We start from the raw sequence: 19,014 nt of genomic DNA, 5'->3' as shown, positions 1-19,014 counted from the left end.
AAATCGGGATTGTCTATGCTGCAAAATCTCAGAAACGAGAGAAGGACGATTAAAAAAAAAATTTGCAGTCAGAGGATTGCCGTTGTTGCTGCCCGTTGCTGCACCACCCTGGAGGGATGTTGGCACAGCAACGGAAACAATCATCATAAAATGGTACAGTAGTAAAGATAGCTAGACCAGGAAGGGCCGGGGTCCCCTGGGAAGAGTTCAGTGGAGAGGTCCAGGGACTGCTCCAGTGGCTCGGTGTCAGGAATAATGGTTGTAGGGTGGGAGAGGGTGTCCGATGCCGTTCTGGTAGTGGTGATGCTGGCGGTGTGCGATGTAATCTGCGTAGCTCATCGTCATCTTTTCACTACGATACCTGCCCAAGACAGTGAGAGAAAGAGAGAGAGTAAGGGATGGTGAGCCCCCTGTCCTGCAGCACCAACAGTAAAGTGAAATGTATATATTTATCATAACTGATTAAGTAATAATTGACAAATTAACAGTTTACTGTTGGATGTACTACGTAAGGTTGATTGCTGTTTGTCAACTTGCATGTATGTTTTTGCTTTTAATTCATATGGTTATATTTGATTATTTTCTGTATTGATCGTGTTGTTACTTTGGCAACACGGCCATTTTCTGTCCCGCCAATAAATCACCTTTGAGATACCACAGGATTCTACTGAAATGCCACAGAATAGCTTGAAATATGAGATTTGATTATCGCATTGGCCTTTTGATATCGACTTCAAATTCATGCAGCTTTGTCATTTATCTGCTGAGAATGCTGCAAACCGGCAGTATGGTTCCTGTGATAAGCGGTTCCTGTGCAAAGGATGGCAATGCCCACAGAGAAATTAAACAAATCTGGTAAATGACTGCTTTTTTGTACACAAAGTCTGCAACCACCTGGTATAATCCTTCACCACTACCAGTCATTAAATACCCACTGTGGAAATCCCACATTACTGCCACCCATGTGTCCCTCTATCCTACAATACAATAAAATGATAAACCAAACAAACCAGTACTGTCAGTCAGAGGGGAAAGGTGCAGAAAGTTCTAAATGTTTCAGGAAAAGCAGAGGTTGGTGCACGCAAATGATCAGTGCACATGACCTAAATGGCAGTGATGAGGAGTCCCACATTGCCACTCATTATGGATCCATTCCATTAAACAGGCCTGCCAGCTTGGTGCTGGCGAAAGGGCCACATGTCTGCCAGACCGTGTCCTCGGTCGACCTGTCCTCGCTGAGAAAGCCATACGGTGGTGGCAGAATGCCACGCCATTAATTACCAACAGCGACCTGCTCTCACCCAGCTACTGGACCTGGTCGGAGAGGGAGGCCGGGCTGATCGTGGAGGGTGACAAATTTAGAGAGATAACCAAAACTGTGAAAAATAGCTTCTGAACACAGTCTAAGGCATGTGGATGGATGGCCTCTCACTTGGCTTGCCAGAGTCAAAATGAGCATTAAATTCATTAAATTCATTCGGTTTACGAGAACTAGGAATGGGACAAATTCTAGACTCTCACAATGCAATGAGACATGGAAAAGGAAGGTGAGGCTGGAGCTTTTTGGGAAGCCTTTTTAGGAAGTCACTCTGAACGCCAAGTGACCCTACCTCCTGCGTTACTTCTTAGTAACATGCAACACTACAAGAAGACCACAAGAGTCTGAAGTAGCCTTGGACACTGTGTATTACCTCGCATTTACTGGGATTATCCTGATCAGAGATGCTGACTCCTGTCTGGGTAAAGAGGTGTGCACTCTTACCTGGTCAACTTGATGGTCTTCCTGAAGTCGTTTGTGATGGGGGCTTTGTAGCCTCCCTTCCGCAGTAAGGAATCTATGGTCTGAATGTGGTCCCATCCTGCCGAGGGAGAGACAGCGTCACTCACTTTGCCATGCGGGACAGCGCACTGGCCACCCCTGCGACTGTTGAAATGACTTACAGCAGGATGGCCATCATTCTTTTTGATTATTTTCTGTAGAAGACACACTTATTGAAAGTGACTGACAGAGAAAAGATCTTCCATTCATTCAGCTGGTATTCTACTGAAGCAATGCAGTTTAAGCACCTTGCTTGAGGAGACAACAGCCTTGCCACACCTGGGAATCAAACTGATAACCTCTGTATTACAAGATTGACTTGGTCTCATACAAAAAAAAAATCCAGGCCACAAGAGCAACCCTGAAATATAAAAAGTCAGAATATATAATTTCAGAAAATGGAGTTATTATGACAGCTGCATTTTGATAGGAGATGGGGATTAATACCGGGATCCCAAACCCATGGGAAAACATGAAATCAATTTAACATGCAGTCACAATGCACGCCTTCAAACCATTTTTCAGTGCCTGATGCGAACCAAGTCAAAATGCCATTTATGACATTTCGTCTCTACAGGAAGCAATAGCACTTAACAGTGAGAGAAATTTGCTTTTCAAATCGGTAAAGGCGAACTACTTACGTCAGTGTCGGTGGTAATCTACATTTGTGTTAATTGCATTTGGTAAATTTGGAGCTACCTACGTCAGCTGAAATCTACATTTGTGTTAATTGTGTGCAGTAAAAGTAGAACTACCTACGTCAGCATCATCTTAAATTTATATATATGGAACAGCATTAAGCAAATGTCACTCGCCTTGCTCCTTTGCAACTTCTGGAAGGTAGGTGGCGGTGCGTTTTGATCCTTTTTCATTGAAAAATTCGATCCTAATGCCGTGTACACCCACCTAGAAGAGACACAGAGTTATCACTTAAATCAGCACAATGTCCATGACGTCTTCACTCACCAGCCTGACACATGACTAATACACTGAACAAAAGAACCCAAACCTGTCCTGACACCACCCATTCGGACAGTTACGGACTAAATCTCCCAATCAGTGCTTTCCTTTAAACTGACCAGGGATCAGGCCAGACTGTGCTGCTGTACCAATGGTATATCAGGGAGTGCAATTTAAAGCTTATTTGTGTGTGTATTTTTCCTTTGTGCTTTACAGTCAGCAGGCCATAGGCCCCTTTCGAATGGGCCCCTTTGAATTTTGGCACTTTACCCGATCACTTCTTTTGCCCTACGCATCCCTACTTCCTACTGGGTGATTTAAGAGGGCAATCCACTTCTCATAAAAATATGTACTGCTTTTCCATCTGCTGCCTTACATTAGGATCTCATTAGCAGCCTTATTTAAAACCGACACAGATTAAAAATGTCTGGCTAATTACCTTCTACACCTGTGGTGATGTGTCAGAGTTTGCCATAGAAAGTTGCCATCAGTAAAACACTGTTTGACTGCATATAGCATGATAAAATATTAGAAGCTCCAAGTCATGGCATGTCAAATTCTGCCATTAAAATGACCTGCACTTATATATGCTTACATACACATTATGTACCTTTATATATGATTTTCTGAGTGAGTGTGAGAGTGATGAGTGAGTGTGAGAGAGTGAGTGAGAGTGAGAGTGAGTGAGCGAGAGTGAGAGTGAGTGAGCGAGAGTGAGAGTGAGTGAGCGAGCGTGAGAGTGAGCGAGTGTGAGAGAGTGAGCGAGTGTGAGAGTGAGCGAGTGTGAGAGTGAGCGAGTGTGAGAGTGAGTGAGAGAGAGAGTGAGCGAGTGAGTGTGAGAGTGAGTGAGAGAGAGAGTGAGCGAGTGAGTGTGAGAGTGAGTGTGAGAGTGAGTGAGTGAGTGAGCGAGTGAGTGAGTGAGTGTGAGAGGGAGCGAGTGAGTGTGAGAGTGAGTGTGAGAGTGAGTGAGTGAGTGAGCGAGTGAGTGAGTGAGTGTGAGAGGGAGCGAGTGAGTGTGAGAGGGAGCGAGTGAGTGTGAGAGGGACTGAGTGAGTGTGAGTGAGAGTGAGAGAGTGAGAGAGTGAGTGAGAGTGAGAGTGAGAGTAAGCGAGCGTGAGAGTGAGCGAGCGTGAGAGTGAGCGAGTGTGAGAGTGAGCGAGTGTGAGAGTGAGCGAGTGTGAGAGTGAGTGAGTGTGAGAGAGCGAGAGAGTGCATACATGGGGTGAAAGAGGTTGATTAAAGGGCCAGACCAAGAGCCAGAGTGGTGTGCCAGAACACAAATTTTTACTCATATTGCCACACCTCCACACTATGCTGATGAGAAAACATGGCCATCCACAGTATTACTGAACTCATCACTCATCACAGACTGTTTACTTACTTTTAGAAGAAGATGCTACATGACACATCACCCACAATCACCTTATCTCATTTCCAGTTCATCTGCGCATACAATCATATCATATCCGGCTCATCTACGCACATGATCATACCACTTCCAGCTCATCTGCCATGTCTGACCACAGAGCTAATAATGACGTTAAACTAACAAGATTCTTATGTTGAGATAAAACAGCGCTGGAAAAAAACAATGGCACTTCTCCCTTTATTCAAAACATTTGAATGGAAAAATAACTTAGTTTACAAAACCACAAAAACAATGTCAAACCACGCATGTACTAATGGTAGACTAATTTGTGGATAAATATATTGGCTCACTAAGGGGACCAGACAACATCTGTGAGCAGGCAATATGAGGCCAACACAGAGAGAAACACTAGACTGTAACTGCAATCCTGCACCAGTACAGGACAATGCAACCTCTAATGAGAAAGCACTTTCAGTTGTGATTAACCTGCTATGAGCTGTGGAGGTGAAGTCTAAAATATTTTTCAGATTCTATAGCACATGACTAATGATTTCACTGTATCATTCATTCTTCAGCATCCGGTAAACAGGGAGGCCCAGATGCATTTCACCTGCTGGCTGGCCACATTACACAGAAGATCCACTTGGGGGAGCCCTTGTGTCCCTCTCTCTGCCTCCTGGACGCATGACACAGCACAGGGCTCGAGTGTCTGTGCCTCAGGGGAGCCGTGTTTGCGTTCTGCTCTCACGCGAACCGCCCCTGACGGATACCACGGCGAGCAACGTGATCGACTCTCCCCGCCACACCGCTGCGATGCCACTGCACTGCAAACAGAAGCTACAAAACCTGCCTGACAAACTCCACGGAGCTGCTGATTAGATTGCGTGCCTCTAGGGTGGTAAGGGCTACTGGATGCTATTTCCTTAGCAAAGCAATAACATCTGAATGTCAGAGAGGGAAAGTGTTACACCTGAATTCCAATCTGAATGCCAGTCTCTCTAGCAACTCAAAATTTCGAGCATCAGCTTCATCATTTTTAAATCATTTGAAATCATTTTTAAATCAATATTTTGTGTCAAATTATTGATTTCTTTAGTAAGTAGCCGTGTAATAAGCTGATAATGTACAGCTTCGCATCGGGGTTTATTGCACAATAATGACCGGCTCGCTGTACCCTATCCCTTATCCCTTACATATTATCTAATCATTAACTTGTAAACTAGATGGCTGTGCTTTCACGGGAAAAGACGTAACATAATCCTGGTCGTACCTCTTTCTGCTCTGCCAGATGGGCATGCCATTGGGCCCCTTCCTTACGGCGCACAGCTACTTCTTTGCTATCAGACTGGGTCGAACGGTCTGTATACCCAACCTTATAAGAGGAAAAGTTAAACACAGGGAGCGGCCTCGGACTTCAGCTTGTTGGTCTGGTGAACCACCAGTATGCCTGACTCTCGTCCACATCGTCCTCGTTTACAAAGTGCTCGCTACAAACCCTAGCACCCTAGAATCTGACTGGGGGATTCATTCGTTTCAGTGCAGCTAACCAACGATAAAGAACCACTTGCCGCTTAAGAGGCAAAGTATGAAAGTGGACAATCTTTCTTTGGTCTTTGACTCTATAAAATTCATTGCTGCAACCAGGGGCAATACAAAAGTGACCCCCTTGCATCGCGCTTTAGTTTGGCTTTTCTTATTTTCCGCTGAGTCAGTGATTGTCAGTGCTGTCACTAGTTAGCTAATGTGAACTAATGTAGAATGTCCAAGACAACCAACCTCATGACGTCAAATTCGTCAAAACGTCAAATAAGATGGCGCTACACTTGTTTCAAAAATGTAACTTAGATTACTTATTATTTTTAATCCAGTTTCACTGACAGTGTTAAACCTATAAGGATTTTTAGAGTGGGAATCCATCTTGTAAATTATGCTAACTACATCTAGTGTTTCATGTCCACTTTAATGACAAAACCCCGTCAGAAATAAAGGCCACCTGGCTTCAAGAGTGCTTTCTCATACTGCATTCATGTTCTGATCGAATCCCAGTGCACCAGATTTGTGTGCAAAAAAGGTGAGAAAAACACAATCTGTGTGCAGCATTTAACTACAGTTCCCAGCATGCAAATGGTGTTCTGCACAATGGTGTGTGTACGGCAGTACTTCCTGCTCTGAATATGATTACTATGGAATTTATTTGCCAATCCACCTCTCCCAGGAGAGGGCTAACACCTGAAAGTCTATGATTTGCTCTGTTTTTCACATTGCCCTAGGAGTTGCATCCCGGCAAAAAATAGAGGGCCATTCAAATTTGACTGGAACATGTGGAAGCATATAAAGACACTACCTTCACATTTAACAACAGCCTCAGGACGAACCAAAGAAATGAGATGAGAAATTAGCCATTCCACTATGTTCACTGTCAAACATTCTAAAGGGCAGGAGAGGACAAAAGAGGGAGGGGAGGGACAAAGGAAACAAAACCACCTGTCAGCACTAAACTACTAGACTAGCCTGACCAATCAGTAACAGTACTGTAGTTGACACAGCACCATATCACACAGACACAACAATCAAATGGGAATCAATTCTGTTATATTGGAAAGAATTCAGTTTTGCTATCAACTGTGCCACGTATACTATGACGTCAATTTACACGGCAGCACTCCTAAATAATTAATGTCAAATTATTGTTAAACATAAACTGCCATAAGATAAGAAGGCTGTTTAAAGCATTAATGTGAATTTTATCTGTAATTCATCAGCAATCATCCTTCATAGAAGTGAGTCTCATGAGCTGAGTAGATAAGTTTTATATCTCAGCCTATATTACTCACTAATTATGGGTAATGTACTTTAATAATTTACCAGGAGTCATGTAAAATTAAACACATTGGCCATACCATGGAACCATGGAAGTGACAGTAAAATATAATAACTTTTGTATGTTACTAATTGTCAGTTAAAGCACATCTATGGTACAAGGCACTGGTCATCTGACAGGTAAAGTGAGAGTCTTCGTGGCCCACAGATAGAGGCTGCCATCTTGTCTGGAAGCTTTTTTTACCCATTTAGCCACAGCATGGCTGGGTCCTCCTCTTACCTCCCAGTCAAGGTAATCACCAACGTCCTCGAAGTTGGTGAGCAGAGACACTGAGCAGAAGAGGCGCGGCAGCTCGTCCCTCGTCATGGGGGGGAAGCGGCTGTCTTTAAGGGCACTGTGGACAGAGGGGAGACACCACAGCCACTGTTACACATGTCAGTAAACAGGCTGCCAGTCAGGATTCCCTTGAATCAGACCAGCCGTTGCTATACCCACCCTATAGCACAAAGCGCCAGTCAGGACCCGACGAATCAGAGCAACCATTGTTACACCCACAGCACAAACCACCAGTAAGGACCCCACGAATCAGAGCAGCCACTGTTACACCCACAGCACAAACCAACAGTCAGGACCCCATGAATCAGAACAGCCTCTGTTACACCGACAACACAAAACACCAGTCAGGACCCCACGAATCAGAGCAGGGCATAAAACTCCTGCAAACACATCCCTGTGGGCAATGACCACCAGGTACACCGAGCTCACTGCAAAATGCACCTGGGACTTCTGGGAAGCAGAAATAGGTATTACTATATTACATATCATAGCTGTTAGGGGTGTAACGGTACACACAAGTCACAGTTCGGTACGTACCGCGGTTTTGAAGTCACGGTTCCGTACGTTTTCGGTACGGTGAAAAAACATGAAATTTCTTTTCATTGACTGTGAATTTAACTTTTAAACATTAACTTGTACAAACTTGTAAACAGTGGCAAAGTGGCCATAATTTCCTGAACACATAAGGAATGCACATAAAGGCAAACACCTACGGCGTTTGTTATTGCTTTTGCCAAATCTAAATTAACAGGGAGAGGTTGCTTAGTTAAATGCCACGGGGAGCAGTGTTTGCACCTTGTACTGGTTATATTCACATTTGGATGATGCCGTCTCAAATTAGTAATTCTGTTAGACGTACTGCCAGCAACATACCCGATTTCAGTTGAACAATGATATGAACTATCGATTACGTTACGGTAGGAAATTACGCTACTGAACATGTGCCAATTCAGTTGCTGTGTTCACATTTAGCGTCTTTTTTGATGAAAAGGCTGGCCAGAGAATTTTTAAGTAAAAAGCGCAGCCTTTGTTCCAAAAAGCAGTTGAGAGCGTCTTTTGTTGCCGTATCAACAGTAACGTGTACATTGTTAGCATCTAGCTGGCTATACATTGTTGCAGAGCTAACGTTAGCTAACAGGCTAGTTTTGCTAACGACAGCTTCAAGCATTAAACACAACCACTTTCCAGAAACTCCTAGGGTCCGTCCAATTTGACTCCAAGCGGCTTGTTTATGATGAATGTCATGATACAGTTTAACTGTCATGTTGTACAGTTCACTGTGCTCAGAAACTAGCACAATTAACTTCTCCACCACTACCTTCTCCATTTTTGGTGGTTGTTATGGGAAACGACAGGTGTCACTACTCCGCTTGTGATGTCAGCTGTCAAAAAAGCGCTTGACGTAGGGCGTTTTTTCTGAGAAGTTGAACTTTTTTCAACTGAAAAAAAAGGCCCTGAGCTGCAGAAAAAAACGCCGGCGACAGTGTTTAAAAAAATGCTCAGGACGTTTTTGAAAACAAGGTCTACTCCATAGGATTATTATGTAAAACAGACGCTGACAGCTTCAAAAAAAAAAAAAAACGCTACGTGTGAGCACAGCCTTACGGTTCCGTTATGAACTCGGAAAGGAAACGTTTTTTTTTTAGTTCCGCACAAAGAAATGTAGAAGAGAGGGCACACTGTATCTTGTCAAGTGTCACTTTACTCGCTAACCTTTTGGTCGACTGACCATCAGAGCATAAACAAGTTATGCACGTAACGTGCGTGGTTAAAGCTAGACTCTAATCACAACGTGCACCGAACCGAACGTCCTGTACCGAACGGTACAGTACAAATACGTGTACTGTTACACCCTTATTAAATAGAGTAATAATTTCATGATTTACATGTGTTACATTAATAACGTAATGAGAGCTGCAGCGGCTTGGGCTTGGTTGGGGGAAGACGGGAACCGACGAGACCGTGGACGTTTGTATCGCGGTTTCGGTTTCGGAACCGTTAATTGTAACTAATAACGTGGCGAGGAACACTGTACAGGGCCGAACCACATTTATACATGAATAATAACCTTGAAGCATGTGTTGGCCCTCATGCAATACTGTGATAACTAGCGTGTATACAAGTGCACTGCTGCAACTAACCACAACCACAAACTACAACATACCCAATAATAAAGCTACAATATACCCTACAGCAAGGCTACATAAATGAGGGAAGGCGAATTATGCTTGAGTGAGGGAGCCAAGAAGAAGTCTGAAGAGGTGTGTCTTCAGTCTACGATGGAAGATGGCCAGCAACTCCGCAGTCCTGACCATCATAAGAAGCTTGTTCCAACCAATGCTGACAGCGAGCATATAGCTGAACAAGCCCTTTGCTTTTTCACCCAGGCGTTGCAGAAAATGCAGGTTCTCTGTGTATGAATAATGACCTGCTGTACGAAAAAATGCATTCACCTGCACTTTGGGACATGTGCACAAATGTGAATTAGTTGTTGATCATTTGAATGCAAGGCTGTAATTCTGCACCAGGGCTGTTTCCTTGCTGTTTTTAATAAGCACTCCAGTCCTGCCCAGGGCAACTGGTAACTGCACTTACATGATATTTCCATTTGCACACAACAAGAAAGAAATGGGAAATGTAAAAGAGGATAGTGGGTTGAAGGTGTTCTTTCAATTAGCCACAGTCTGAAATTATGAGTTAGGGCATGAGCAATGCTGATGTTGCACAGCACACAGAGGAGGTTTTCTGCTACTTCTGCCATAAACTGCCTCCTCAGGAATGTCACTCCCCTTAAGTGCACTGTGCACCCTTAAAACCAGCTCAGCCCCAGGATTCACTGAAACTCCTGCTGTCAAACTCCCTCCCCATTTCCCCGGCAACAGCGGGCAGTAGCCACTTGCTATTTTTGCCTGTGCGTTTTGGGGGTCGTCCCCCCCAGCCTCCCAGACGGAGCGCCCTCCTAGCTGATTCGCAGCACAGATTAAGGGACACATGGGGGGAGACAGCTCGCTCTGGCAGACTGTGACTCCGGTGACGGCAGAGCCACCAGAGGAAGGCCGCAGGCCAGGCTCTGAGGTTCCGGTCTCCGACTGTGCTTGGGCTGTGGTGGCTCTATATTTGAGCTTGGGCATATGGCTGCATCACTTTAATGAGCACTGCAATTCAGAAGACTGTCCCAGTGGCCGCAGATGAGAGCTACCCCCTGCACCCCCCCCCAACAAATCCACAGGCATGCTTACCAGCAGCAAACAGCATAAGCATGAACTGACACTTGCAGCTGCAATTGTGCTGGATTAAAAAAACAAATCTTGCCCTTAGTCTCAACTTTCTAAAACATAAACATGAATGTGTTGAAAATGCAAATGCCGAAAATGCAAACTTGAAGATTTCCTGAACCCAATGAAAAATAGGCTCAATAGGTATCACGCAGAGTAGTGCTGGGCGGTATACCAGTTCATCCGGTATACCGGTTTTAATTTCCCGTACGGTACGAATTTTTCATATACCTCCATACCGTAGCATAGCTGAAACAACTCACATTGTAGCTTTCACAAGCACACAAACTACAGACAATCTGCGTTTTAACTGAACACGAAGTGGAATTTCACACCACGTCACAGCAAGCATTTTTGATTGCCAACTCTGCTGGCAAGTTGCTGAAGAGAGGGGGTGTGGTTTCTAGCCCTACTTGAAGGTGATTGGCTTTCGCCAGGCAAAATTCTCTCTCGAGTTACCTAAGCAAACCGTTGCGAACGCTCATTTCACATCACTTGCAGTTTTGCAGGGATTAACTCCGCCCATTCGGCTCCTGCCATTGACTTTTCATGCATTCAGCCGGGCTTCAAACACAGATTGTCTGTAGTTTTGGTGCTTGCGAAAGCTACAACATGAGATTGTGGGGGAAACAGGAAATTCAATACTCTCACGGTTGTTCACCCATAAGTACAATGTGACACACCGAAAGAAGAAAGACACACCTCTGGTCGCACACTTTATTAACCACAGTGAGGAGAACACCCAAATAAAGGGATTATCCCACAACCTGGAGTGGACAACGATCGAAAGAAGACAGGAGGAAAGAAGATGGATCAGGCAACTCGGCTCAGAACACCCACAGGGGTTAAATATGAAATAATTAAGCACTTGCAAAATAATTAACTAATTGAGCAGTTGTTAGGACTAAGTGGTATATGTTTCCGATTGATGTTCCTGGTTAATGTTCTCTTGTGTCAAATGTTTCTGCTTGATGTTCCTGGTTAATATTTTTTGGTATCATGTGTGTTCATATGTACCCTTAAAATTAATTAAAAAAAAATGATTACCCATTATTATTATTTAAAAAAAAAAAAAAAAACAGGAGGAACAGTGATGATGTGGTGTTAACCCCTAAAGAGCAGCATGGCTCAGGGAAACACCCAATATTTTCTCTATTAAAAACAACCAAGACATAAAACTTTCTCTTGTTAACCAACATTTTTATACTTTTACAGGATGGCAACATTAAACTATAGGATTAACCCCCCTAAGCCCCTACATCCTAACCCTAACCCCAACCCGAAGCCCCCCAACCCTAACCTTAACTGTAACCCTAATTCCTCAACCCTAACTCGGACCATGACCCTAACTGCCTCAAAGTCCCTTCAATCCTGGCCCTTAGTCCTGCCACCCCTTCTCTAAGTCCCTCAACTCTAACCAGCCCCAACTTTAACTCTGAGCCCCCCCTGCCCTAACCCTAAGGACCCCCAACTCTAACTAACCCCAACTTTAACTCTGACGAATTGATGAATGGATGAATAACAATAGTTTATGACACAAAAACAGACACTTTCCACAAGTCCATGAAATTAAAAAAATATATATACATATACATGATGAAATTAAAATGTTTTTATATTCTATGTACTCCTGACAGCAGAATAAGCCACAAACCTATATAAAGGCCCAGTCATGCAGAAAAAACAAACAAACAAACAAACAAAAAAATGTGATATACTGTGAAACCGCCAGAATCTGAGAAAATATCGTGATACAAATCTTTGGTCATACCGCCCAGCACTAACACAGAGATAGAAAACCTTGTCAACATAGTACAAATATCTACCTATGAAATAAGATCAGAGAATGTAATATTACAGCCACTGAAAAGTATGAAAAATTAGCTATTTTCAAAACAATTATTAAATGATGAAAGAGTAATAAAACATCTTTAAATTTTTTATATATATCTACAATGAATATTAACATGACTGTATGTGCGAAAGGGCTAAACAAATGGACATGTAGATATTTAGAAACCAAAATTCAATTTTTTTTTACAGGTACCCGGTACTTGGATTCGGTTCTGATTTTGGAACCGAGTTTCGGTTTCCAACCCTAGTTAGAACTATATGAATACCGCACAGAATCAAAATTTGGTTGCAAGAAAGTGAAAACTAGTGAAGATATTAATTTTTGACAATTGAAGATTCTTTGTTCGGGTAAAAAATTACTTATTATTAATTTGATTACTGTAAAACATTGAGCAACAACTATTTACATGAATACATGTTGCAAATTATCCTTAGATTTTCTTGGATGTTCAGTACAAATTTCAACCCAATCCAGTGAAAAATAAGCAATTGGCTGGGCTTATAATACACACACAATGAATCGCAAAAATAATGAAATTTAGCTCAGAGGGCCAAACTTCAAAAATTCATAACTAAAAAAATATTTGGCTATAGGATTTTCCAAGGTCCCATGAATTTAGTAGAAGTTTTCACATGAATTTTTTCAAGAAAATCCATGACATGGACTGGGAGGTCCTAGGTGAGGCATGGAATGACCCAATAGTGTTGGGAGTTAGCACAGTTAGCATAACAGTACAACATCATAGCCTGCCAAGAAGGAACTGAGGGAACGGGGGCATATGGGGTCTGAGAGATCCAGGTTCATGACCAAGGCAGATGTGGGCACTGGCAGCCCGTTTCACAAAGCCAATTAGGTGTAAAACAGGTCCCCGCATCTGCCAGCGGCAGACACCTGTCTCACCTGGCGAAACCACAAAGGAGATGCCAGCATGGCAGACGCTGAGGACCGCTCTCCCTCTTCCCGCTCACAGTGTGTCACCACGCGAGTCGGCCTGTGGTCACTGCTCAGGCATTGGTGTGTTTCTGATGCTCCACTTCCAGCCTCTCCTTCATTTGCACCCAGCTGCTCCTGTGAGCCGATGCTTTTGCCCCAAGGAACCTGCCGCATTCTGTTCCCTCCTGTTATTTTGGACAGTCATTTGCGGCACCTGTACTGTGACCACAGCCGTGGAATCTGGCTTGTGGAGGAAGGGCGCATGTTTACCTCTGAGAGACGCGAGACCCATTGGTACAAAAAACCTTCTGCTTATGGGCTGCCCTAGCAGAAAGGACCAAGGTGGTTCTTCTAAAAGGAATCCTTTCATGCACAGGGGAAAGCAGCCAAGCTCTACGGGTTCCTACCAGTTATCAAACTGCTTCAGCTTCTCCTTGATCTCAATCTGTTTCAGCCTCAGACTGAAACTGGACAACTACATTGGACACACAATCCTTTCACCGCTACTCTAATGGATAGAGACTTTGACACTGGAGTGCATCTGTGCCACAAGATTCCACAATCTCTGAATAAGTATGCCACAATCACCATCTTCAAATTAGTGTGCCTACCAGCAAGTGTGGTGCGCATTTCTTACAATGTACATTACATTATATTAATAAAAAAAGAATCACTAACCAGGTTCCCACACAGTAGCTGGGGACAGACACAGGTAGCTCTCAGTCCTCTTTAATTGAATTTTCCAGTCCCTTGCTTGCTGGTCTCTTCCCTTTAGAAGCAATTAAGGTGATTAACACTGGATGGGATCCCCAACAGTCCCTGTACCATGAAGTGCGGAAAGCAAACCAGAGAGGCTGACATCAATTAGATGGGAATGTGGAGCAAGCAAAACCTCAGTTTTGCTCCAGAAAGCAGGTAAATTGAGAGCATACTCTTTGCGCTGTTCAGAAGTAGAACAGCACGTTTGAACATTTCAACAGCCCTAATTCTGTCTCCCTCTTTCAACCTATGGGTTGGTGATGTAGTGTAGACCCCATAGCACTATTCTGCTATGCTAATGAACTCACACAGCGGTAAATATTTATATAAATAGCAAAGAAATGACCCAAACTCAAACCCTTTGCAAACCACTCACAATAATTGTCTTGTACAAGTACAGTCTTGAAACCAGACAGAAAATATCCATTTTTACTGAATCCTGAATGAACCAAGTCCTAAATCATGCATTCTAGTCACTGTCTACTCTGTATCTACAGGGTTTTTCCGCTGTTTATGATAATGTTTGTTATAGAACAAAACTAATACAACACATCACTCAGTCAATACACAGCCTGAAGACATTCATGAATTAGGCTATAGTTTTGTTTACTGATACGTCATTCACTTAATTGTCAAGTTAGTTATCTGCATCAAAGGACAGTGTTTGCCTGGCTAATCCATAGGCACACATTCCCCAGAGATGCACCACAGGCTACAACAGCAGCAACATTCCTATCCTGAGAATGTGCTCTCCACCAAGCCAGAGGTTTTCCACTACAGCAACTCGCAGAGCATCTGTTTTATTTCAGAACTCTCTCCCCCGCTGCAGGTTTACACGGCCCTGGGCCAGCGACAGTGAGCGCGCTCTAAGCGAGTTCCAGCGAATGGTGCGTGTAAGGTGAAGCGGTGTGTTCCCAGGGAAGGTCGAAAACAGGTGAAACATTTCGGGTAACAGATGGCGTGGTGCGCACCTGCCGACACGTCTGAGCAACTGGTGTCAGTGAACTCGTATTTGCATTGGTGTAGGGAACATTTGTGTGTGCTGGGGGGGGGAAACGTTGACACGTTGGAGCCTCTGGGTCGCACTGACCATATGATCCTGCAAACACGATAGAGCAGACTGTGGCATGAAAAGAGAACACAGCCCTTACAAAGAGTTGATGACAGTGAAACTCCATCAGCCTAGACAGAAAGCAGCAGCAACAAAGGCCAAACATGGACCAGCTACCACTTGAATGAGAGTCAGCCAAATCAAGCGCATATTTCATCAATACACTGTTTAATGCCTTTTGATGTTAAATAGACCCCAATGTCACAAGCACCATGGACAAAATTTGACCTTAGGTAAGTCCAAATGTTCACAGACAGGATCAATACAAACAGTGTTATACAATACTTTTGTCTGAAAAAAAAAATTACCTCTAGCTCTGAAAGGCACTGAAACAGCAGCACTTTTTCTCACCACATCCCACTTCCACAGTTCAATATATGAACATTAGCACTGTGGGCATCAGTGTGGCATAGTGGTAAGGTGCAGGGCTCATAACCGAAAGGTTGCTGGTGTGATCCCCTGCTGGGGCACTAATGTTGTACCCTTGGGCAAGGTAATTAATCCACAGTTGCATCAGTAAATATCCAGTTGGATAAATGGACAAATCTGTAACCTATGTAAGTTGCTCTGGAAATGAGCATCTGTTAAATGAAAATAATGTAATGTAATACTATTATAAATAGGAATATGATTCATGAGAAAGATGCGTTCAGTTAGCATGAGTCATGGAAACAGACATATTTAAGGCATGGAGTCACAATGATTGTATGCACTTAATGCAATTCTTGTGACACTGACACAAAGGTTTCTATTAATTAGCTGACAACCTCAAAATATCTACCACTGGCTGACTCAATTATTGGCTACAATATAACCACAGATATTGTATTATGACTTTACACTCAGGTCCTGCATTCCTTCCATTCTCTGTCAAGGCGGTTCCGGTTGGTACCCAGAGTTTCTGGTGCCATCTGTGTTCCTATAATGTCTATGGATGTTCCATTGTAGACCACACCCTTTGGAAAATGTTCACAACAAAACCATTGATTCAGAATACTTGAAACTTTAACAAAGGCAGAGACAGAATTTAATGCAATGTGAACCAGTCTGACTACCTGATCCACATACAGGACATCCATGACACAGCATTCAGGTCACTTTTGTCAAATATACCATCTGATTATTTAGCAATGACCTCTCTTTATGTGGTAAATTCTGCAGCAGTACTTTTTGTATCCAGATTAGCAGCTTCACTGCCATTGTCCACAAATCATTAAACAGTATTAAAGTATGCTACAGTAAAATTCTGTCATTGCCTTGGAAGAATTTTAAAACATTAGGAACTGATAACTTTGGATGCAGTAATTCTTCACCTGGTGCAGAGTGCTGGCAACTGAGTCTGAGCCCAACTGGATCCTGCAACCCTCAGATAAATCCTGACAGTTTGTCTCTCAGTTCATTGTTACCTATCATAAGCACGGTGGTATGGTGACTAATGTTACAATATGTTGTGTTATGAATCATTGTCTGGCACCACACAAACAACAAGCCTTTGCATTACACGTTGCTGTGTCAGGCCCTTGTAATGCTCTCTGATGCTCTTAAGGGTACTTGCTTGGTGCACTGCTTTTCTTGCGTGAATGCTTTCCCACTAAATGCCTATGTACTGCAATTCTAGCTGGACCCCATCAACATTACAGATGCTTTACAGTGCTTTCTGCTGTGATTACATTTAACGTATGATGTCAGGTAAGCCCTGTAAGCTCGACTCGCTAACAGCGGCTGCCAAATAAACTTATAATGACAGCCTTGCTTATAATAACAGCCATGCTATCAAATGCCGCTGTGGAGACCCACATGGCACAGCACTTGCATGGAGCAAGCGGTTAAAGGAAAAGACTTAATTAAACTGTCTGTGTGCTTCTCCCGCTAGAACAAAAGCAGCTGTGCTGCGTACTGTCCATGCCAAAGTTGTTGTTTACTTAACTTAACTTGTAAAAGAGGGGGAAATAGTATTGCATGCAGGTAATGGTAAAAATTGGTAGAATTTTTTGGTTTAACCCAAAATTACATTAAGATCTTTGTATCAATACAGGGGCTTGCGCAACAATGTAGATATGAGCAATCACAAGGATGGGTTGATCATAGTTATAAACTGCAAAACTCCTTTTGAAGTTGGAAGGTGCACTATTCATCTCTCAGAATAGTTCTCAGATGTCTTACCTAAAGATAAGCAAATACAATTGTAAAAGGCAGCTTTCATCTTCAAATATGTAGAGCCTGGAACAACAGACTGCAGCATTCTTATCATAGCAACAGCGCCAGCCAATGGGAGCCTGCACGAACTTGAACTTGGAGCCAATGAAAACCATCATCCTGATCTGTCTGCTGAGTTGAAGGTAAAGGCTTTATTTTCTTGTTGCACGACCCTCTTTACAGTATCCAGGGAGAGAATGGGAAACCCCTTTAAATAACAAATATTTCTCTTGTAGGGCCCTTGTTCAACTGCTCCCTTTTTTTAAACTTCCCTCTGGAAATAGTACTGCATTCATCATGCTCTGCGACAATTTGATGACAAAGGATGTTACACCACATAAAGGCTGAGCTTATTACCTGAATGACGGATTTAGAAAACAGTCAAAATAAAGTTCAACATGGAAGGCAACACACAATGTGGCCATCTGACATGCTAGAGGAGCAGGAAAAAAGACGAGGTGCGTAATGCAAACTGACTTCTCTGCGAGAAGACACACTTCCAGGACAATGCTTTGGAGGGTGGACAATTTGACCCTGTGTGTGGCGTGTGCTTAGCAGGGCACAAACATGTTCACAGGACTTCAAACTCAAACAGCCATATTTGCGAAACTGCAAAAAACTCATAATACGTACAATACCATTACACACTTTAATGGCTTTTTTAGTGGTAGAGACCTATGAGGCTAACAAGTGTACAGCCGAGGGTGGTTCTGAATTGTTTCCATTGTTGTCAATTTCGGTTTGTCTTGTCACCTCTCCCTTTATATGTTGTTCATAATTGATTCCACTCAGTTTATCGGTGTGGTCTTGTGGTGAACATCAGGGGCTCGGTGATGCAGCAGGTGGAAGGCAGGTTTGCTGGCGTGGACTCAGTTCAGTTTTGTGCCTTTACAGGGAACTAAAGAGTGAGCCACGTCTCATATTTCAACCAGAGCCCCCCGCCCCCCTGCACAGTTTTATATCCCCTCACTCCTGCCTATTGATCTCACTCATTACTCTTTTATGACAATTCAAACATCTGCATGGTGTCTGTCTCTGGCTCAGACAGGATGCGCACTTGTTGACAGATTGAGAACAGCTCCAGCTCCCAGGGAAGGGAACATTAACAAGCTGTAAATAGTAAGCCTTTCCTCACAACCTTCTGAAGACGTCCTGTGGGCCAACAGACACCAGCCTGATCACAGTGCAGAATATCACTTCTGAAGCTGTCTGTGACCAACCTGTTATTTCCTTTTGAGACAGAAGGTCAATAGCTTTATATTGGAAATGGCCATGCAGTTAAAAAAACAGGCAAAACGACATTTGCTGAAAACAGTGTGTTTAAGGAAATTAATTGGGGGGGAAAAATAACAATACCATCCGCCATGTCAGGGCAGAAATACTGTTTTAACATCCCATCTGTCGTTCTGAACACAAGTTTTCATTTAGTACAGCACAGTAGTCTACATTAAGAGCATGTCACCCACAGTACAGTATTTCTCAAGTTTACATACACATCTCTCAATCTAGCACTAGAGCGTGCAATGTGATATTGGCTGCTAGGTTGATAAGAAACAGACCACTGCCTCTGAAAATGGCAC

The 19,014-nt window shown here is 43.2% G+C and overlaps 1 protein-coding gene across 1 annotated transcript in view; it reads right to left on the bottom strand.

Annotated features, from left to right (window-relative positions):
• The window catches only part of LOC118791439 (AMME syndrome candidate gene 1 protein-like), a 42,007-nt gene continuing 22,993 nt past the window's right edge, over positions 1–19,014 (bottom strand). Inside the window, exons 3-6 of the mRNA XM_036548801.1 lie at positions 7,249–7,363; positions 2,635–2,725; positions 1,763–1,859; positions 1–361 (exon numbers count right to left, since the gene is read on the bottom strand). Of these exons, the coding sequence (XP_036404694.1) occupies positions 247–361; positions 1,763–1,859; positions 2,635–2,725; positions 7,249–7,363 (418 nt within the window). The 3' untranslated portion in view covers positions 1–246. The remainder of the gene's footprint in view (positions 362–1,762; positions 1,860–2,634; positions 2,726–7,248; positions 7,364–19,014) is intronic.

This window comes from Megalops cyprinoides, chromosome 16 (assembly GCF_013368585.1).
Source record: "Megalops cyprinoides isolate fMegCyp1 chromosome 16, fMegCyp1.pri, whole genome shotgun sequence".
In the NCBI taxonomy this organism is placed as follows: Eukaryota; Metazoa; Chordata; class Actinopteri; order Elopiformes; family Megalopidae; genus Megalops; species Megalops cyprinoides.
This window is presented reverse-complemented; position numbering and strand designations above follow the sequence as displayed.